This window comes from Corapipo altera, unplaced genomic scaffold (assembly GCF_003945725.1).
Source record: "Corapipo altera isolate COAL_440 unplaced genomic scaffold, ASM394572v1 56, whole genome shotgun sequence".
Classification (NCBI taxonomy): Eukaryota; Metazoa; Chordata; class Aves; order Passeriformes; family Pipridae; genus Corapipo; species Corapipo altera.
Window position 1 is genome coordinate 3,437,089 of NW_020884896.1, and position 22,932 is coordinate 3,460,020.

The window sequence follows — 22,932 nt, forward strand, 5'->3', positions numbered from 1 at the left end:
TCCTAACTCCTTATGCCATGTTTCTTTCTTCTTGCTCTGACCTTTCCAGTGCATCAGCTTTTCATCTCTCCAGTCTCAAGTAACAAAGGATTGACTGGAGGGTCACTTGAATCCTAAATAACAACCCTCAAAACAAAAATATGAAGGGCAAATATTTGCTACTCTTTATTCACTTTATGAATACTGCATACATGGTATAAAAAACCCCTCCAAATGCTTCCAATATCAGTCTCTAATTCTTAGGGCCCTGCTGGGGAGTACCAGAAAGGGTGGGGGTTTCTGTTGATTTTTTTTAAAGGATCTAGCAATATAGTAGCCCATGTTGCATATCTTCCTTGCTTCCAAATAAAGAAGCATAGATTCTATGCTTCTTTATCTATAGATAAAGAATCTATGAATCTTTATCTACAGATAAAGATTCTCATATTCCTCATATCCTCATTAAGAAAAAAAAAAAGGCAAGTGAAGGAACAAGTGCCTGTTCTTAACATTTAGTGCTCAGTTCCACAACAAGTTTATATAGACAGAGCTTCATTTCTGAGATCACATGAATGAAGCTCACCATCAGAGACTTCATGGGAAATACAATTGAATAGCTGCTGTGAAAACGAGAAAACTGTTTACTTTGTACAATGAACAAAGGCAAAGTTGTTCTACCAGTTGCACAGGCAATGAAGCATTTGCAGTTTGAATTTATATCTACAGAATCCTTTGACTTGGAGAACTTTTTGCTGTGTTACAAAACCAACAGGAGTTGCAAGATATTCCACACGTTTCAAATCTGGTTCTTTTTTAGTACAGAACCATGAATTCAGAAATCTGGGTTTTACACTGCTGCTAAAAGACAAAAAAGCTTTGTGGGTTCTGGCTATGACACAGGTTTTTTTTGCAGTTTTCCAGTGTATACCTACACCTTCTTGTTTGATGCTTTGCAGCTTTGCTGCTTTTGAGTGTCTTAACTGTATGACTTAACTATCTTGCATTCATTTTAATTAATATAATGGTCTGCCTTTATCCTTATTTATTGAGATGCCTTTTAAAATAATAATTAAAATGTAATAATAATGAAAAATGAAAGTTTTAAAATTTACTTAAGTATTATAGTAATACTGTTTTCCATCCTATGAACTGATTTTTTTATCCACAGTAGGAGCAGTTGGTGCATTACTTACTGTTGCACCACCTCTGTGAGACTCACTGAAGAGGCAGTTCAGAGGAGACTGTTCCATACATGACTATTAAAAGGAGCTCACCTGAAGAAGTTATTCTTCTATTTTGATTACATTGCTCTGCTGTGCTGTAAGAAGAAACTAGTGAAAAACAGAGCTGGAGAGTAAGACAGGTCTGACTGACAAACAAGGAGGTGTAAGTATATAGGCACCAGTGGCCTTGGCCATTTGAGACAGGTGAGCTGATGATCCACGACCCACCTCATCCGGATTTGTCGCTGAGAAATTGGTTAAATTTACCTGCAGTGGGCTATTCTGAAACATAGATACCCTATGGGATCATGAAAAAATAATACAATCAGGATGGGATATTCAGATTACTGAAAAGCAAGTCTGACATTTAGAGTATTCAAACTCCATTTACTTCCATTTTCTTAGCAATCTGGGAAAATTCTGCTGTGAAAAAGAGTGCAACTAGGTCAGTTCAGTTGATGGTACACAAAATATGAAATTAAACTCCAATGCTGCAGTGACTGATAGCAATAATTTAAACTGCTGTTTTCAAATGAAAGGAGGAACTGACCATTGCTTTGTTCATTTCTTAGTATTTTTCCTATCATTTCAATTACTCTACCTGATAATGCAGTGTTTTATTACGACTTTTGCACCTGGAAATCACATACATTTTGAAGAACTGCAAAACAAAAGACAACCACAAACACTGAGAAAGTTGTTTGTTTTAAGGTACAGGGTTCCAACTTCACTAAAAGGAAAGACTACTTTAATTCCATGTGTACCGAGACCTTGTCTCCAACTACACTTAACAAATACACCTTAATAAATTTAAAGAACCAAACATAAGGAGAAGCTAATCTTACAATGGAGACCAGTTCTCTACTACTGAAATTTGCATTTAACTAATTTGTTTAAAAAAAAAGAAATGGTCCACATACAAAGGAAAATGGGTAAAAGTAAGTCTGAGCAAGCTGAGCAAACACTGTCCTTCTTGTTCAGTTCCAGTTGTAGTGGTCTTGTGGCAGTAAATCATAATGTGATTTCTCTTCTTCAGGTCCACAGTCTAGTGGCAGACCATAATTGTAATCAACTGTTACAACTGGTAATCTTTTTCTCTGTTCCATCTTTCTGGGAGTTTCACCTTGAAAAGGTTTTCTTTCATAGTTTATTGAACTATCTTCTTGGTGTACAGATGAAGATGAGTGCATTGTTTGTGAAGAGTATGGTGCAAATCTATTTTTTCCTCTACTAATTTCCTCTGAGGGATGCATTCTCCTATTGTCTTCAGGACAGTTTGGTCGATTACTGCAAGAAGAACAAATGTGAACAGTGTAATTCTTAGAAATAAAACAGTTGATTTATTGTTATTGGCCACCACTAGAAACTAAACATGTAATGTTGAAAGAACAATTCAAACTCTCATTCTTGTTTTTACCCCCTAAAATTAAAATCCTATGGATGTTGCAAACTTGTTTATAATAATTTTTCAATTCTAGTGACTCAAATTACAGCCCTTTATAGTAAGTAATTCTACTAGTAGGTGTTTTGTTTCAAGGGCTGTTTCTAATTAAAATTACCTGTTTACTGAGGGTATTTTTACCTCAGGGCCATTTTTGTTCCTAAGCCCATGTTTTCATTTTTGTGAAAAATATGTAATAACAGCTCTCTAGTACATAGTCTCAACAGGCAATAATATGCCTAAGATTTTAATTATTGATTCTTCTGCAATATAATACTCACTCTGCTACAAAATACATGTGGGAGGATCTAAAAATGCATATACAAAATATATTTTTTTGTTTTAAATTCTCTTGACTCTCAAGTACCTTCCTTATTCTGTAAAATAAGTGGTGTATAAAGCAAATTCAAAACAATCTTTATAATTTTAAAATTTTCTCCCTCACTGAACCATAAATTCAACTTAGACTGGAAAGGATCTCTAGAAGAACCTTGGGTCACCTCAAAGCAGGTCTCATTAGATGAGTTTGTGCAGGGGGTTGTCCATTCTTACTATCTTAAAGGATGTGGGTTTCACAGCTGCACTGGGCAACCTGTTTCAGTGTCTGACCACCCCTCACAGTAAAACTCATTAGCTTGTTGCAAGCAGCAGTTAAGATTTAAATATAGCATCTATAGTTTGCTTTTTTGCTTACTAATACTGGCTTTTCATATTCTGTTGTGCATTAGCTTGAATTGTGCTTATCATGGGATTTGCACAATAATCCCTCTCAAAACTCAGTATCAGTGACCCACAAATTAGTCACGTTATCTGCTCAGTGTTCAGATTCAATGGCTTAAACTGCATTTAAGCAAATGTATTAACATACAAATTACCTTCAAAGCATAAAAATCTATTTTCTAGCTGGGAAACTACAATAGAAAGATAAGTCAGAAAACAATGTAGAATATCTGATATTTACCTGTAATTTCTGTTGAAGTCATCATTATCTGACCCATAATCTCTGTGAAGTGAAGGAGATGAGGAGAAATGAGGTTCTGCTACATTTTCATGGGAAGAAAATGATTGACTTCTGCAAATAATAAAAAGAACTGCATGTTAGGAAGACTGCAAACGATTGTTAAGATTTTGAAATTAAATTAAATAAAGATATTTTTACTTTTAATAAAATTGACTTAAAATAAAAACTATAATGATTGTATTAATTTAACACCTTAAAATGGTATGCTTCATTGTAATGACATCCTCTGTTTTAGCTGTACAATGGAAGAAATTAAATCAAATTTTACTAGTCCAACAAATATCTGAAATACATTCTGAAATATTAAAAATAGTTTGAAATATGTCAATACAATAGGTTTACTAGTAAGTGATAGACGTATTTGTAAGAATATGATGCAAGTTCTGAAGCAAAAAGATTTCCAACAAATTATTAAGTCATGGAATACACAAATGCAAGTCAAACTTCCTTGTAGCACTGCTGTTTATCTCTGTTTAGCCGAGGGCATAAATAACATTTCTTATTCTATTCTGTTTTGAGGGCTGCTTTTTAAGTATAAGTTTCTATACAAAACAAAGCAGGACAAAGAGTTTTGTTTCAAGCTGACTAAAAAAGTAAAGGAAACACAAACTTCAAAGAAGCAAACCTAATTTAAGAAACACTGGCTTTCAAAGATGCAAGACTCCAGCTTATATCAGACCCTTCCATAAGTCAAAACAAAAAGAGTTAATAAAATTATCATTATATATTATTTTAAAAGGATGATTAAGTGATTTAAAAATAATTTATTTAAAAAAATATTTAATCTGAAATTTAATTTCAAACTGCTGAGGTTTACACTTTTATTCTCTAATTCTGGTTTTAGGATTCTCTAATTCTGGTTTTCAGCTCAAGGATGGCTTTACCTGTCTGAACACCATTCACGTGGCAAGTCATCATGACCTGGATGATCATGAAAAGGTCTTGGCCTTTGTCCGTGTCCTTTATTAACATAATCAAAATCTTTTAACTGAGTCTGTTCCTGCGAGCCATCATAAGGCTGATGGTCATGAAAAGGTCTGCGCCTTTGTCCAGGGCCTTTATTATCATAATCTTTCAGCTGCATCTCTGTTTGTAAGTCATTGTGAGGCTGGTGATCGTTGAAAGGCCTCAACCTCTGCCCACAACCCCTTTTAACAAATTCAAAATCTCCCAACTGCATCTGTGGCTTTAAGTCATCATGTGACTCATAGTCATGGAAAGATCTTAGTCTCTGGCCAGGACCTCTGCTGACAGGATCTAACTCTTTTAACTGCATCTGAGTCTGAAATTCATCACGAGATTGGTGGTCATGGAACAGTTTTCGTCTCCGGCCACGGCCCATGCTACTGAAATCAAAATCCTTTAACTGCCTGTCTTCCTGCAAATCATTGGGAAATGGATGATCAGGAAAAGACCTCTGCCTTTGTCCACGGCCTCTGTTAATGTCCCTCGACTGCCTCTCTGCCTGTAAATCATCACAAAACTGGTGTCCATGAAAAGGTCTCAAACTTTGTCCAGGGCCCTTGTTACTGAAGTCTAGGTCCTTCAGCTGTGTGTCTTCTTGATAATCATCGTAAAATTGGTGATCACTAAAGGGTCTTTGTCTCTGTTCTGGTCCCCGATTGTAGTCCCAGTTTCTCATCTGCACTGATGCTCTTGATTCATCCTGAGTTTGGTGGTCATGAAATGATCTTCGTCTCTGTCCAGGCTCCTTATTAATGAAGTCAAAATCTCTCAACTGTATCTGTCCTTGCAAATCATTGTGAGAGTGGTCGTCATAAATTCTTAATCTTTTCCCAGACCTGTAAAGAAGTTTTTGTCTTAAACAGAACAGTCCTACAAATCATTAATGAAAACAATTCCTTTTTAACCAAGAATTTATATGAAAGACATTGCACATAGTCAGGTATCAAAGCTAATAAGAGTCCAAACTGTAAGTAAGATTATAAAACCTTCAATGTCAGAGCAGAAGCTGCGACAAACATTCAATTGTAATTCTATACTGCTTGTTAAACAGGCAAAACCAGTGATTCAAAATTAATAAAAATAACTGCAGATTATTGTAGAATAATAAAGGACAGGCAAAGTATAACTAAATTTTTGTAAGTGAACTAATTACAGACTTCTAAGAGCATACACTCCCTTTCTTTTGTTTATCTTGCGACTGTTATGTCAAATTCTGTAAATATATTCTACATGAGCAGGCTATATTCATAAAATCTCTTTTGAGTATCTGTAGTTATTCTCAGCAAGAAACAATTATATTCCCCCTTGTGTGTGGGGGGGGGGGGTTCAGTTTTATTTCCATGTTTCAGCCTATTACCCCTGAAAATCTTCATTTGGGAACCGCTCTGCAGGTCCTTCCATTGCATGTGGTGGGGGAATAATATCTTCATCTGCATCCCATACATCCATTCCAAGGTTACTAAGAAGAAAAAAAACATTTCACATAAGCTTCCTTTTTACAAACATACGACTGACATAGTGAAAAAAACACCCACATAAAATTCTTCCGTTCAGAATGACAGAAATTTTATGTTCAGCAAAACTTACAGACATTCACAACTTAGCAAATTTTAATCTTATAAATTTATTTGGGGAAGAGCTGCAGGGAAATCAAAGAGAATACCCGAGCTTCGTAGATTTAGAACAACATCCTAAAGGATGTGAGATAAGCACCACACTTATTAAAAATCTGACATGGGAGCAACTTAATCCCACACAGACTATGAAACAATGATAGGATTAAAACAAAGGGCATTCATGTCAGCTAAGAAGACACAAATCAGTCAGGTATTCATTTTAAAATCAATTTACTGCTATAAGGTATCACTGGCACAAATACCTTGGGAAGATGGAAAGGTCAGCTAAGAGATAAGCATAAAATTCTTAAACATGATACAACTACTATGAATGGAGGAGATGAGAACAATCTTCCACTTTTTCATACTTTTTTATTCGTAAAACTGTTCTTTTTTTTTTTTTTTTTTAAATATCTGGTTCTACAATGCCAAGAACAACAGGCAAATCATAGAGCTTATAAAGACATCTCTGCAATGGCTCCTTTCTGCTTGTAATGAAAGAATACAGACTTAATACACCTGTCACATATGATAAACCCACAGAAATATTCAATAGTAGTTGTCAGATTAAAAACAATCTTTTGAATCTTAGAAATTCAAAAGATGAATAAAGTACACTGCACTTCACATTATTCATATGACAATACACATACAACTACATATATATTTTACAATCTATGTGTAGTTGCATATTAAAGGTTTAAGAGGACTTATGACCAGAAGTGAACTTTTAAAAATACCATGAGACAATCTTAAGCACACCACTAAAAGCATTTACCTTCGCATTGGTTGCGTTCTGAGGTCTGTGAGATACACCAGACCATCCATGCGATGACCTCTGGCATCACCAAAAGCTAAAGGAAAAAAAAAAAAAATCTAATGAAATGTGCTCAAACTGAGAAATGCGAAAGGCAAGTTTCTGTTCACCACAAGATGCTGAATTTGAAACAATTCTAACTTGTATTTAATACTTTAGCAAGCTGGCATCGTTGCAGCATTTTTTTTAAACAACTGAAACTAGTGGTAGCAAACTATGACTGGAAACCCTTTCAAGTGAAAAGAAGAAAAAAGATTTAAAGCAGCTAAAACATACTCCTCCAATGCTGTCAATTTGCTAATGTTCAAGTCTTGCTTGAAGTAGAATCAAGTCAGAAAAAATATTCTATGTAAGCCAGCACATGAAATTACTGAAAAGATATTAAAACAGAATTGTAGTATTTGTGAGTACAATTGTAGTAGTTGAGAAGTACAACCTGACACGTGCCTTAGTTCAAACTATATAAATACCTTGTATTGCTGCCTCTGGATCCCAGCCTTCAACGTCTATGAGGTATCTGAAGAAAAATATGATTATATTATTGTCTCAAAGGGATTACAGAACAATATAAAGATGCTATTTTTTGTGGACAACGATTTCTGTTTTTATACAACCTTACCTACATATAAGGTAGCCAGTCCTATTAATTCCATTAGTGCAGTGAACGCCAATGAGCTTCTCTATCAAAAAGGAAAACAGAGTCTTTAATAGTTAAATACAAAAAACCCCTCTACTTTTCTAGAGAAGTAATGATAAATAATGCTTGCTATTTACAAAATTATACTGTCACGCCTGTAAAACAACAGATACATACAGACTTCATGATGAATCTCTAGCAGCAGTTAGCTCACTATTTCCAAACCTGTGAAGACTGAGATTGACTCTGCAGAATGTAGGAAAAAAAAAAAGAGTGATGACAGGTAAAGCACCTGGCCTCAGCCATAACTGCAGTAACAGGAGAAAAATAAAAAAAATATGGCTCTGAAAGCAAATCTAAACAAGCAAATGTAAAACTGAAGAACTTAATTTATACATAAAGCACCTGGAAGTATGAAATGCCTTGAAGTATGAAATACATGGAGAAAAGGAGAACCAGTAATCTCTAAAGAAATCTTGGGGTTTTTTGAAAAGATTATGCTAATGAGATAAAGGTTAAAAAGTAGAACAACTTACTATTACTAGGGTTTTTCAAATGAGGTATTTCCAAGAGAAATAGGGAAACACTAATATGATCATGCAAGGCACTGGTAAAACCTCATCTAGACTATTTATACTCTTATTCAAATGTAATGAAAAAAATCAAATATGTATAGAAAGGACTATTATGATGGTCACAGAAGGAAGCTTGTCTTATTTAGTCTGTAAAAACAAATCTGAGATACTGAATGTAATAATGGGAATGGAGAACAACGATACTTAAAGGGCAAAGTTGGCTTGAGAATAAATGCATATTAACTGATTGAGAGTTTAGGGTAGATTTCAGAAGAAAACCTTTCGTCAACAGAAGAACAAAGTTTTGACAGAGACAGTACTGACAAATGGTCTTTGAAACAGGGCTTAGATAAATTTTTGAATGAGAAAAAATATAACTGTTTGCCACAAATCAGGACAGTCACATTGCCATATAAGTTTGCTGTAAGTTGATGTCCTCACAATTCAAACATTAAAGAAACCCAACTTCTCAAAATGTCTTTGTAAGAAGAATCCTGAGATATTTTAGGGGTATTCTAAAACAGAGGCCAAATTATGAGGAGTAAGTTACCATAAAAATGAAAGTTCTCCCAACTCAAAAGTTACATAAGTTCTGCCAAAAAGCTCTTACTACCTGTAACTGCAGGGCCATTGTCCAGCAACAAATGAAGAATTGATTCTCTCAATATTAGATTCAAACACAGACTATTCTTTGTCACACAAAAAAAATCACTAGATCAAAACAACGGAAAACTAATAAACACCAAGTAATTTCCTTAAGCCAAAAAAGAGCAAAGGAAGAAGTAACAAACTAACTTTCTGAGCAAGGACAAAGGCTTCTTCTTATACCTTTCAATTTTCCCATTACTTCTAATTCAGGCTTTCATACCTGAAATTTATGCCAGTGCTCTTTCAGAAAGCAGAGTTGACCATTCACAGCAAAACTCCAGTTATGCTTTGCAGCAAACACTGTATATGCACTTGGGCAGTTAATATCTCTACTTTCTCACAGAAAATGCCAAAGTCACCACAGCAAATAGCATGCAAAAGCTTGTAAGAATGATCCACCAATATTGGATAAACACATAGGTAAAATCTGCCTACAAAGAATCACTACCAAAAGAAGTGAGAGTCTAAAAGCTGCAAACACAGTGTGGCAAAATTTTGTTTTCACAAAAAGCAACTTATACAATCTCAGCAAGAACTGCCCTGTTGCATAAGCACTGAAACAGCAGCAGAGCCACACCACACTGTGGAAACATTGACACCGTGTCTGTAATAAGATTTTCAGGAATTGTTCAGATATGAGGGCAATAATGGACTCAAAAATCAAAAAACCACTACATCAGACTAAATGGACTTAAGCTGCTCACACGTGTCAGTGCCCAGAGGCATCAGAGAGACCCGGTGCTATTTAGAACATCCATCAAGGGCTGGCAGCTACAGCACTCAGCTGGAGGGGGACAATTTGGGTCAGACACATGAAGGCCTTGTTGCAGTTACTCTGACACACAACACAAACATAACACTACTTGGAAGGGCATTTGAGTTACTCGTCATGTTTGAAAAGGACTTGTTGTGGTTGCATAAAAGATAGGTAGTGGTTCACATAATGGATCTTATTATGATAATAAAGTGGGAAGTGCTATGGAAAGTCTGAGGTCCCCAGTTTGATAAATTAGTATCGAAATTAGTAAATAATACAGTTAGCACCAAAATAAAATATTGAGGTTTTTTATAGCATAGGATGCTGATACTTACCATTTCCTGCATTTTCCCATAGGAATTTTCTGACCCATTTTTTGAACTGTAGAATAGTAGCATTATCAGGGACTTCAAGTCCAACAGTATAAAGTTTCTTATACTGCACACTTTTAGGTAAATCCTAGCAACAAAAAGGAAAAAAACAATGGTAAACATTATTCAAATCTTGTATGAATGAAAAACCATAAGCAGTATCTAACATAATGCCAATGTAAACCAGTAGTTCAAATCTTGAATAAAAAGTGAAAACAAACTTGACACAATTCTATAGAGATATGGCCTGAGAAACTACCATTGACATTTCTACATTAAAAATGATCTCAAGCAAAGAACAGTTCCTACAGATTTATTTATCCCTGTTAACAAGGCAGCACATTAACAAAAGAGAGCAGATTCTTGTAATTCCATTCTAACCCATTTTACCATTATTAGCAGTATTTGTCCCTCCCACCCACAATCATACATATATTCACATATTCACCCCCTTAATACATGGAGCCCATGTACATTCAAAGATTAGCATTCAGTTATAACACTGCCATTTATTCTCCTTTTCAATAGGAGGCTGATTAATCGCAACTGTTTGGACTGTACTGGTAAAAATTTTTAAATTGATAAAGTAGTTTAAAAATGTACACCTTCTTAGTGAATTCCACTGAGGATCAGTAAAAAAAGACCCTAGGAATAAATGAGAATGTCTTCAGAACAAAGAGTGTAACTCTTCTGCACCTTTTCTGTAGTGCTTGGCACTGAAGTCTTTACCCAACACTCAGAGTTACCACAATACAAATAAGCCACAACTAGCTGGGAAAAGCAGTTATTTCCTTTGTGATAAAACATTAATTTTCTATTGGAGACACAAAATTAGTCTAGATAGCATACTTGTCTATTCCAATTCAAGGTAAGCAAACATGTAAACACTTCAAAACACAAGTTGCAGCATCTATTTTACATTTTTATTAGGCTTTTATTACCTTAACTTCATAGTATCGGGTGGTATATGTTAAATCAATAATTAATCCAAGCTCCACATTTAGGGCTTTCATTGCAGCAATTAAGTCTTTTGGTGTAAATTTCTGGGTTGGGGTGAGCCTCTGGTTAATTGCCTACAAAGAAAATGGAAAAGAAATATTTTCTTTTTACATTCTAAGAACAAGACATTTGTAATATTCAGCTGTTTTAATTTGTACTAGGAAACATCAGTATTTGAAAGGGACTGTTTAAATATCAGAACCAAATCCATGTATTATAGAGATAAAAGAGACCAATTAAAAAGAAAGCAAAGATTTTTTATGTATTTCTCTTCAGATGAATATGCAAGAAACTGTGAGCATTTCAATTTGTACGGTGTTAACAAACATTATTAAAATAAGCATTAATTTCATAGACACAAAAATTCTGCAAAATATATCATGTGTATACTGATTTTTATGTAACTAAACATCAGTAAAAAGCAAAACACCACAATCTACTTCTCCCCAAAAACTTTGTCCTGCACAGCAACTCAAAATTAAATGTATTTCACATAAAACATTAAAAGTTGTGATATAAGATCTCATTTCTAAAGGTTTTAACTATCTTCCCACAAATGTTGCACAGACATTTTTACCCCTGCTTCATCTCTTGACAGAGTGTACTTGCATGTCTTTTAGCACTGGGAAATATTAAATATGACTAAAATACTGTGACTAAGAAAGCTGCATGTTGGTGGATAATGAATAATTCATTTGATAGAAACAGTGAGAAAAATGTTTACTCACCCTATTGTAGCTGTGTTTTTTGAAATGTGTTCTTCACTTTAGGTGTGAAAATGCCTCATATACTCAAGACTGGATTTTCTGTGAACAGTGCACTTGTCCATTGTGAGAGCCTTTTGACATAGGCTCAGCCAGAACCAATAAAGACAGTGGCAAAAGATGCAGCAGCCTCAACCACCTGTCAGTTCCTTTGTCAACAAGAAATTCAAGCAGACTGGACTCAGAACTAATGGAAAGGAAGGCAGCCACAGACCACATACTTCTTAGAACCACAGATGCTACAGGGTAACTAACCAATTTTTGTTTTGACTGTACAGATTATAATCTAAAATGCTAGCAAGTACTTGTCTCAAGTCTGGAAACAGAGACAGGAAAACAAATTAAAGAAGAAACAGCAGGGCAGTCCTGTCAAAACTTGTATGTGGTTAGGAAGCTTAAGCTAAAAGGAGAAGGGTAGAAAGCATATAGTAAAGTATTTGGTCCTATGTATTTCAGACACCTATGCACTGCTGAAAAAACAGTGGAAGTTGTGGAAGTTTAAACAAAATGAACATGAGTCAGTTGTCTCATCACTATTCAGCAGTGACTTTTAGTAGAATGTGAAACTGAACTTAACAACCCTGAGGTGACAAAAGGTGAATCTGCAAAAGGTCTATAGTAGAACATTAAAGAATTTTTACTGTGTGAAGCCACACAAACTGAGGAGGAATGTAATTTACAAAAATAAGGTTCTCCAAACATATTGTTTGATTAAGTAAACAGTCAAATGTGTTATGAAATACTATGTTTTGAAAGGCTCTTTGGAATTTTTTGAAAAACTTCTGCTGAATATTCAGTAGTTGAGGTATTTAATTGGGCTTTGAGAATCGGAGAAATCTCTATCAATTCTAAAAATCCTTCTAATGGCACAGGAAAGAACCTGCCCTGTTCTTACTACACTACAATGTTACTGTTAGCATTATAAAGATGATCTGAAAGGAGGGATAGAAAATTCTTTCAGGTAAACACATGATCTTGAAGTCTTTACTAACAGCACATCTTCTGCTATGACAATAACCCTTGAGTCTTCAAATTCTGAAAATATGTTTTCTCCCTTTGGGTGAAATCACCAATCATCAATTTCCTAATCAGTAGCAAATAAGAAAATTGTTGCATATTTAAGAGGTCTGTACCACCAGCTTAATAAATAATAGGACTTCTGACAGACGATGACCCATCAGGTCTTCAGCATTTTCAGACAGATTTACTGACCACTACCCTCTGCAAAGACACCCCAGTTTAGCCAGCTACACATTTTATGCATGTTCTGCCACAAACTGCATGAGCTTCAAGCACACGGTCACTGGCAGACTTGTCATTTCTCTGTCTTGCATAGTTGAGACTGAACAAACTGAAGGGACAGAAATGTTAAGAGATTTTGCATTCTTGGGTATCAGACTTTATATCTGGCCAAGTTCAAAGACAGCTTCACAGAGCAGAGATCTATGTCTCATGAGATCAGTAGAACTGGAAGGGAGTAACACAGTGACATAAGTGCCTACTTGTGATATACTGCTATGAACACTGATAATGATTTTTTATGATCTCTGGTGTAGCTCCTTCCAGACTATCAGTGGAACTACAGGGAAAGAGTAAAGTGAGCAATAACATATCTTGCTTTGAAAGCTGGAGTGACAGGAACTGGAAATACATATGCACTGAACAAATCCTGCCTACAATAGTGAATCTGTGCAAAAATTGCATAGATCAAGTGCTGGATGAAGTGGAATTACAGGAGCTGATGATGCAAAAAATCCTCTCTCAAAAAACCCAACAGTAAAGAAGTCAATTATAAATCTCTGGATTTTATATTCACAATTCATGTGTTCACTGGAGGTCTTGGTAGAAAGACACACGACTACTGTAGAGTCCATCTGTATCGTGAAGAACAGGACCAATGTTAAGTATGAGATCTTTGGTGTCAAAGGAACCAAACTATGATACTAAAGCTGTAAAAGAAGCTGCAGGAAGCAAGTCCTGCAAGCATTCCACTTCAGTCATTGCTGACAAAAGTGAATTGAATGGTGACTGAAAATATAATGCGTATGAATATAGCCAAAGAACCAAAACTTTTTTGTGTGAATACTAGAGTGCAATCTGTAGACAACAGCTTAGACAGAATATTTACTCTTAACTGCTAAGGTTATGTCAAAGCACTGAGCTTTAAAAGCAGTTAGAAACTTTTACTTCCTCTGTATCTAAAGCAAGGACCTGTAAGAGTTAATTTATACAGCACTTGTGTTAATTTATACAGAAAAGCAAACAGGATAAATTTGCCCTATGCCTCCAAAGAGGCATGGGCACCAAAGTACTGAACAGTCAAAACAAGTCAGCCCCCACATTTTTTATAATCAGAGAGTTTAAAGACCTGACTCAGTGTGTTTAGTAGATTAAGATGGCACTTCATGTTAGTGAGACTCTAAAGGAAGTACTAACACATTAATAAAAGAAATCTGTGAAGACTTCTTTTTTAAATACACTACATTCCTCCAGATTGCTAGAGCTTTTTGCTTATGAAACTGGCAATCTGGATCTGTTATTTAGAAGCTCTCCAGTGGCTGGTATCCTTTAACAACTGCTTGATTTCCATAAAATTGTATTTTGGCTTACAATGCCTAGACTGTTATTCATATCATAGCCCCTTCCATGTAATTTCTTATAATAGTCATAAAAAGATGTTATATAAGACTATGAATTTAGGCCACTTATTAGTGATGAAATGAATGGTGCTGATTGATTGATTTGTTGATTTTTAAAAGATAAATAAAAAGATTAACACCAAGTATTAAAAAAAAAAATAGAAAAAAAATATTTTTAAGAAGCCACTAGTAGATTACTGAAAGGGCTAAATCTGAATAAATTATTTTTCAAAAATTTTCCTTCAAAGTTTGCATGAACATCCATGCTATTTTTCATTACTTCTGCAGTTTATCTAGTACAACCAATCTATAGTTAATTCTTACCCCTTTTAAAGGTACTTTGAATGCAATAAATCTCGTTCCTGGTATAGGTTGTCCAACTGGTGTCAAACTCCTCCATCTGTAATGAAACAAATATTTATTTCTAAATGTTTTCAAGTTGCATGATTCATCAGAAGACACCTGCAGCACAAAGCACATAAAAGTTGCTGTTATTATACATTATAATTAGGTCTCCAAATCTGCAATTATTCCATGAAGTGGTTTCAAGGTATCCCCAGGACATTTGAAAACAGTCTTTTTTTTCCTTCATCTTCAACTTCCAAAAAATTCCTAATGGCAGGATAGCATTTACAACAAGTAGCACTAATATAAAGCAAAGCAGATGTGTAAGGTTCAACAGGTAAAAAAGCAGTGTTATAGTTGATGGACATTTTTCAACTTTGTTGAATCAAACACCTTATAAAGTTATCATATGCATTCATCAGTCATTTGATTGACAAATGCAAAGTTTTCTTTCATATAAATTTATATTTTGCAAATGTGTTTTCTTTGTAATATGCTTATTTTTCAAAGAAACACTCTTAACTGCACTTTCTCTTGGCACTTTGAAAAATACAGAGAATATTCCATCACACCACAACTTACCAAAAATCACCTACTATTTGAAGGTTTGTTACAACACTCAAACCCACTACTAATTCCCAAACCACAAAGAATTGATATTCACAGGTTCTACACCGCACTGAAAAAGCTCTTGATATATCACATTTCAGAGATTTCCATTTTTTAAAAGAATATGAAAAGGATTACCTGAAGAGGAAAACAAGTTAATCAACAGATCAATTTTACCTTCAAAGAGGTTACTTACTAAATTTAGGACTTCTTATGTAAGGGCAAATTATAACCTCAGATGATACAGCTGAATGACCTAGAATCTAGACAGCCTTTCTGCATTTTCAGCTAGTACCTCAACTATTAAAATACAAAACATTTCCACTAGATTCTTTAACACTGGTGTTTGTTCACTTACAATTTTTGGAATTATTGTTTGAATTAATATCTCCCTTTAAAGGCAGCATAACAATTTCTATATTCCCTTCTGATTTCCATAAAACCACATCAGTTACTAAATAAACTGAATACTTCATTTTAAAATATTCTAACCACTGATTATTTTGCTTTGTACACAATTCCCATATCAGAACAAAAACTAGAAGTTGGTTGGCAAAATTCTCAATGAAATATCCATAATTATACTTGTCATATATGTAAATAATAACATCACGATTCACAGATACTTGGAACTAACAAAGGAAACCCACGGCATGGTGACCAGAAGCATAACTGATACTAATGAAGATTTTATGATTTACTACATCCATGTCTTTAGCACTAACTTATCTCTTTTATCTTCATCATGAGGTAAAGAACAGATCAGGGCTCACAGTGTAGCATACAGATGCTTAGTTTAATAGAAAACAAATGAAATAACAAAGGAATAATAATAACTCATTGTTGGGAAGGCTGTTGCAAAGAGCTGTTGTGTAGAAGGCAGATACAAGGTAAGAAGGTGTAAAGGTGAGCTAGAGATGAAATCACTGAGAGGTATTTGCAGTAAAACCTTTTACTAAATTCTAAATGTTTGCAGGAAGTTTGTATCTCATAATTGCAACTAGGGAACAAAACCAGTCCCCTACAAATAACATACTGTGTATTATAGAAGTGTTCCGACTTGACAAGTCTTCCTAAGAGAATTTTCAAGACTCTAAACTTTGGAGTCTGGTAGCTCCAAAGTACACTTTGGAGTAAACTTGCTGTAAAACATGTACACTTGCTGTAAAACATGAAAACAAAAATCTGAGACTACGTTCCATTTATTCCTGTTTATGATATATAAATTGTGTATGAATCAATTAAGACCAGAAATTCAGCGCTGTTTTAACCTGCTTTCTCATGGAAAAGTATGAATGGAAATCAACCGGAATTATCATAAATAGGAGCACTTAGAATTGAATAAGAGATGATCAAAAAAGGGCTTTAAAATCTTATTTTCCTTAATTAGCAATTGTAAAAATTCTGAACTTTTTTCATATTAGGGGACTGACAGAACAATGCCCCAGGATTACAGAGTTTGTTGTCAGACCTTAATAAACTTGGGGGTTTATTCACTTGTATTTAAAGCCACTTAAATCCTACCAGAAAAAAATCTGCAAAATCAGCAAGAAACTGAAAAGCTGCTGACAGCTCTCTGGTAGGAAATGAACAGAAGGCATTCTTCATCAAAAATATAAAGGGTATGTGTTCCATGTTATCTTCAAAAATATTTAAAAAGGAAATTTTGGCATATTGCTGCAGAACTGAAAATTACCTCAAAAAACCCCCAGCAGATTGAAATTAAGCAGAGATTAGCTAAGGAAATAAATTCAAGTTTGTTCTGTTGTCAACAAAGAAACAGGTGACCCAGACTAAAGAAAGTAAAACTCTTACAGAATAAGTCTGGATAAAAAGGCAGAAATTATCAGAGACAAGCAGCAGGTAGTCACATAAACAGGATGTACAAGAGCAAAGACATAACTGAACATTTTAATGAGTACGAATGAGAATTTTAACACATAGTTTGTGCCCTGCTTGAATACAGGTGGAAAGAAGAAAGGCAGGAGTCAAAGGTGTTATCTCAAGACTTGGCACCATCATCCTTCCCATACCAGTGACTGAGAGCTGACAGAGACCTGAATGAAAAACAATCTGGACATGAAGTAGCTGATTGAGTATGGATTGCATACAGTTGCACATTTTATGTGCTTTGGAACACACCGTTTTTTCGTATTTTAGTTTAACATTACTGTTAAGGTCATGCAGAAGCTTTAATTTCCAGTATAATTTGCTATGTTTTAGAACTGATTCATAGTAAGATTTATTTTAACAACTACTGATGATGCTCTTATCGAATTAATAAACTTTTCAAAGAGATTTCAAAATTGTGTTGAATAATTACGTATTTTACTGATATTCATAATGGATCATTGAAATGGATACCTTGCCATTTATTTTCGAGTGATTTTTTAAGAAATACAGTATGTTCCCCATAAAGATACTATGTATATTTTTAATGGCAAGCTAGATAAGAAAGCCCTAAAATAATTCATAGCTACAATGTAATGGAACCACTGAATTGAAAATAATTTTAAAGTTTCAAGTTTTTAGTTTGTCAGATCTCAGTGATGCAGTCACATAAAAATATAAAGCACAGGAAACTGTCAACAGATACCCTACAAGTTCTTCACAGCAAACAGCTGAATCTCATTGGTCTTTCTAAAGCCAATAATGTGTTCCACTCTTGCAGAGTAAGAGAAACTAGTACTGAATTTAAGGCATCCATTCAGAATGATTTTCATCTAATAGTTAATCAGCATTAGTAAACCAGTGTAAACAGGTATACAGTACTCAAAAGCTACACTGGGTGGAGAACTATGTTCAGAGAGCACTGTCTGAAGCTATGCTTAACAATTCAAGGGTTTCGACAATTCTTGAGCCTCTCATGAGCATCTCTCATTGAGAAGCAGTTATAAGTTTAGAACTTACCTGGGAAACTGAATTCCCAAACACTCAAAAGGGATAATTATTCTAACTGTAGAGAAATTCAAGTCTGAAATACTGTCATCTGTAGCAAGATCATTTAGAAACCACTACTTGGAACCTCTTTTTTTTTGGCTACTGACACTGATGATATACACACAGCCTTATTTGTCAAGTGGCTTCCATACCTTCATAGATACCAGATTCAATACTGATGGTATGAAGCACTTTTACAAATAAACTCTCACATTATGGTAACCCTTCTCTCTCACCCGCCGTGGAACATGCACAACCCTTTACACCACAGTCTAAATGAAAAATGCTGATGTTTTAAGTCTGCACAGGAGAACTTCAGTTAAGAAGTCTGTTTATGGTGCTTAGGCAAAAATAGTTCAGCTTTGTCCTTGTAACAAAAAGATCCCATTCAGTATTTTTTTATACCATTCAAGGGTAACATGCCAGAAGGTGACAATTCTGCAGATGCTTTTCAGAACTGAATCTGATTTTATGTAATTATACCCACAGCAGGATTTTGGATGCTGAAGTGTATAAATATGTAAAAATATCACAATATTTTTAACTGTTTGTTATGCAGCTTGGACTCTTTTTACTGTCTAGTTCTCCACGGAAACATCATAGTGTACAACCACTGAAGAATGACACCATTTCAGACACTGTGAAGAACCAGAACTTGACTCCACCGTGGAAACGCCAGAGCAAGGGGTCATTTGGATCCCTCTTTTATACTGATGTCTCACTTTGCTAAAAATTAGTTCACCAGCACTACTTTCTAGGTTTGAGACTGCAATAGACACTGTACACCACAGCTCTGCTCCAAGACATTACTGGGAAAAGAAAGAAACACTTTCCATTATCACAGAACCACCGAATGGTTTGGGTTGGAAGGGACCTTAAAGATCATCTCATTCCAGCCCTCCTGCTGTGGGCAGGGACACCTTCCACTAAACCAAGTTGCTCAGAGCCCAATCCATAGTTGCACTATTCTTACCTACTAACTTAACTGAAACCTCAAAATTATTGTAATCCTTTAATTAGCATAATGAAACTTGGATTAAAAGTGTTAAGAATTGAGGTAGTAACAGAAAGATAATCTTAAAAAATGGCTACATGTAGTGTCACTATCTATTCCACTGTTTCTCTTGCAGTAGCATTAAATCAGAACTGTCACTGTTAGATCTATTGCTGTTATAACAAGATGGTATGACTGAGGCTGTGGTTCCACAGTCTGAACTGTCTGGACTTGTCCTTAGGCTACAGTGTACCACAATCTCATTTCTGCCAACAACTATTTCTGGGGCCAGTAAATTGCATGTGCAGGATCACCTTAGTTCCTTCCAGGGTTCACTACTATGGTTTCCTGGTTTACTAAATTCACAGAGAACAACAACATGTTGTGCTAGCACAAGGATGGCATCAATATCCTGCTGCATGAGACGGGGGGGCTGACAATTCCTTAAACTTCTTTATTGCTAAACCCCCAATACTGTGGATGTCCAGCCTGATTTCTTAGTAGCATAAAAAGGTAAGTATCTGGAGAAGCTGAAAGCACTTCAGTATCAGGCACTTTGTCAGATGGTAATACTAACTTTATAACCAAATACTTGACAGTAGCTGTTTCTCTCCTTGAAAGTGTTAGTTTCCAGCCACAGAAGTTGAAAAAACAGTCCTCTGCTTCTTCCATACTTAAGAAATCCATGCAGCCTGAAAGTCGCTCCAGTTCAGATGTAAGGGGAGATAAGAAGGGAGAAACGAGCACCTGATTCTCAAAGTTTTAGTAATAATTTCCATGTATGGAGAAAACAAGGACAGTTAATTCTTTCTGGATTTCTGCACCACTGCTTGCAAAACTAACCCACTTTACTCAACTTTGTCAAAAATTTAACTGAAATTTCATAGAAACTTTCAGAGAAAGACATTCTTAAATAGCTTTTCTTACATGTTATTCTAATTTTAATCCCTGAGTTTGTCATCTAGAAAAAAACTTTAAATTTTTGAAGTTATTTTTTAAGTTTTGTTCATCTCTTGTTTCTACTTATTGCTTTTAGGACAACCCATATTACAGGAACTCATGCTTTTTCTATCTTATTGCTCCTCCTAAGAATGTTCTTAATAAACCTATTTAACACTTACCCAGAAACCAGGATAATGTCAATCTTTCCTCAAGTAACATATAAACTGCAAGTTATTGTCCCATTACTGTGTACCTTTATACCTCAGCATGCTCTCCTATCCAGAAGGTTTGTACTGATGTCAGCAGTAACACATGGGTTAAAATTCTAAACTTGGACTTCCTCTTTGTTTGTTTATTTGATTAGAGCTGAAGAATAGAACTGTATCTGTTTTAAATGAGGTCATTCTGTGGTCCCCATATGCACTCCCAATCAAGTGATCAGAAAGCCTGCATAGTGCATTTGGAGTTTTTTAATGATTATTTCTGCTGATACAACACTTTTGTTGTCCTCTTTTTAAAAAGAAAAATGCAGGATGTTTCTGGACCTGAATTCATGAACATATTCCTTGATCTTATGCATGCAATCACCTGCTCCCATCTTCTCTTCCTCCACACCTGGCAGCAAATGTCCAAGTAGTCAGAAGTATGGACTACTCTCCCACTTCCCCAGTAAATAAACACTTGGGGTAAGAAGATTAGGAAGAAGGGACTGTGTTTGGCCGACGAAGAAGTGTTCACAGACAGGCTGGAGCATTATACTCACCTGGGGGATGAATGGCTGGGCTGTTCCTGTCTTGGAGAAGATACCTACCTTACCTGGCTGTAGGTGGTGAGGTTGCTTGAGGCAAGAAAGCGCCTGGGGCAATCAGTGCCCCTTCTCTGCGGGCAGAGCTGTGCCCGCTCCTGCCTCTTGCTTAGTGTGAAGGATACTTACCCGTCAGGGATAGTATTCTTCTTTACCATGCTGAAAGCAGGAGCAGGCAGAGCAGGAGGCAGCGGTGAAAGTGGGCACTGCAGCAAAGGAGAGAGAACCGCGCAGTTAACACGGTGCTAATCTCTTTCTCCATCAGTGGGCCTTTTCACAGGGCTGAGATTCGAGTACAATAAACCCAGCAGTCAGTTGGGGCTTGAAGCCATTCTGAACAAGTTCTGCACCTTGCAGGCTAGGCTATTTCTCCACTGCTAAAGTACGACAAGAGCGAAGGACAACTCACCTCTCCTCTCCAGGAGATCACAAGAAAGAGAGGAGAGGCGGCAGGTTTCTAACTCTGGCAGCAGCGCTGCAGGGACGAAGATCCTCCTGGCAGCCCCTACCGTCCCGCTCCGGCGGCTGGAGCGGTCTGTCCCGCCCCTGCGCTCCCAGTTAGAACTCGTCTCAACGAGAAGAACCTCCAGGCAGCTGCAAGAGGCGAGGCCGGCACCTCAGCGAGGGAAGGACCGTGCCCTGCCCCACCCTGACCTGGACGGGTCCGGTTCCGCGGGATCCCGGGCACCGCCAGCGCCCGCCGCCCTCGGGGGGGCCGGGGCGGAGAGCGCGGGGCGAGGGGCGCTGCCCCATCTCCGCCGCTCCAGAGACAGGCTACGGGCGGCGTGAGGCTGTCCCTCACCGCCGCATGTCCCCGGGACAGCGCCGGGTCCGGCCCGGGGCTCGGCAGCGGCTGAGCTCGGGGCAGGGACAAACAGAGACACCGGGGTGGGGAGAGGTCGCGGCCCGGCTGCGGGGGGCGGGCGGGCGGCTGTGGAGGGAGGCGGGCAGGCTGTGAGGGGAAGGGCGCGGGCTGCAGCCGGTGGCGGGGCGGGGCGGGGAGGAGCGGGGCTGCGGGCGGCCCGTACCCGGACAGGATCCCCCGGGCGGAGCCGGCGCGGGCCGGAGACACACAGAACCTTCCCGAAACGGCCGCGATTGCGCCTGCGCGGGGGCGGCAGCGGGCGGGACGGGGCGCGCGGGGCGGGGCGGGGCGCGCGGGGAGCCAATGGGGTGCCGGCCAATGGGGCGAGGGGCGGGAGTGTCCCCGCGCGTGCGCAGCTGCCCCGCGGGCGGAGGGCGGGCGGGGCGAAGGGGCGGTGGGAGGTGCTGTGGGAGGTGCTGTGGGAGGTGCTGTGGGAGGTGCTGTGGGGGCGGGTGTGTGCGGGTGTGTGCGCTCTGGGTTTTCCCGGGAGTTCGCGGTTCTCGCTGAGTCCAGGTGTCCGCTGTGGGTTTCAGGGACGTGTTCGGCTCTTTCTCACTGTGTTTTCTTTGGGTTTTGTTGGGGGTTTTTTGTTTTTGTGGTTTTTTTTGTTTGGTTTTTTTTTTTGGCTCGGCCCGCCCGCGGTTCGCGCTCCCGCGCTGTGCCCGCAGCTCGGGGGGCGTGAGGGGACAGGACGTGCCCTTCCTCCTCTTGTTAGAATGGAAGGTGGGGTAATGGGCGAGCCACTGCCAGGTCACTTATTTCAGCGTGCGCTCTGTGGGGATAGTGGTAATTTCCACTTTCAGGCCGGCGTTTATACAATTTCTGAAACTCCTCCAGCACAGGATTGTAAACCACATGCTGGAACACAGAATAACTGGAAATTAATAAGTTTGATTTATGCCTTGTTCTTTCAGTATTGGTAGAGAGGAGCGATACAATTTACCTTCTTGTCCATTTTTTGGTCATTGAAAAATACTTA

General features: G+C 37.4%; 1 protein-coding gene across 1 annotated transcript; it reads right to left on the reverse strand.

The window, feature by feature from the left end:
• Window positions 1-889: 889 nt before the first annotated feature.
• On the reverse strand, window positions 890-22,174 carry LOC113949417. The gene is made up of 12 exons (XM_027647966.1): window positions 22,117-22,174; window positions 21,218-21,294; window positions 14,778-14,853; window positions 10,993-11,124; window positions 10,016-10,139; window positions 7,683-7,743; window positions 7,534-7,580; window positions 7,025-7,100; window positions 5,988-6,089; window positions 4,549-5,466; window positions 3,605-3,715; window positions 890-2,489 (listed from the first exon to the last, which is right to left on the reverse strand). The coding sequence occupies exons 2-12, from the start codon at window positions 21,244-21,246 to the stop codon at window positions 2,180-2,182; spliced, it is 1,986 nt and encodes a 661-aa protein (XP_027503767.1). The 5' UTR covers window positions 21,247-21,294; window positions 22,117-22,174; the 3' UTR covers window positions 890-2,179.
• Between the last annotated feature and the right edge of the window lie 758 nt (window positions 22,175-22,932).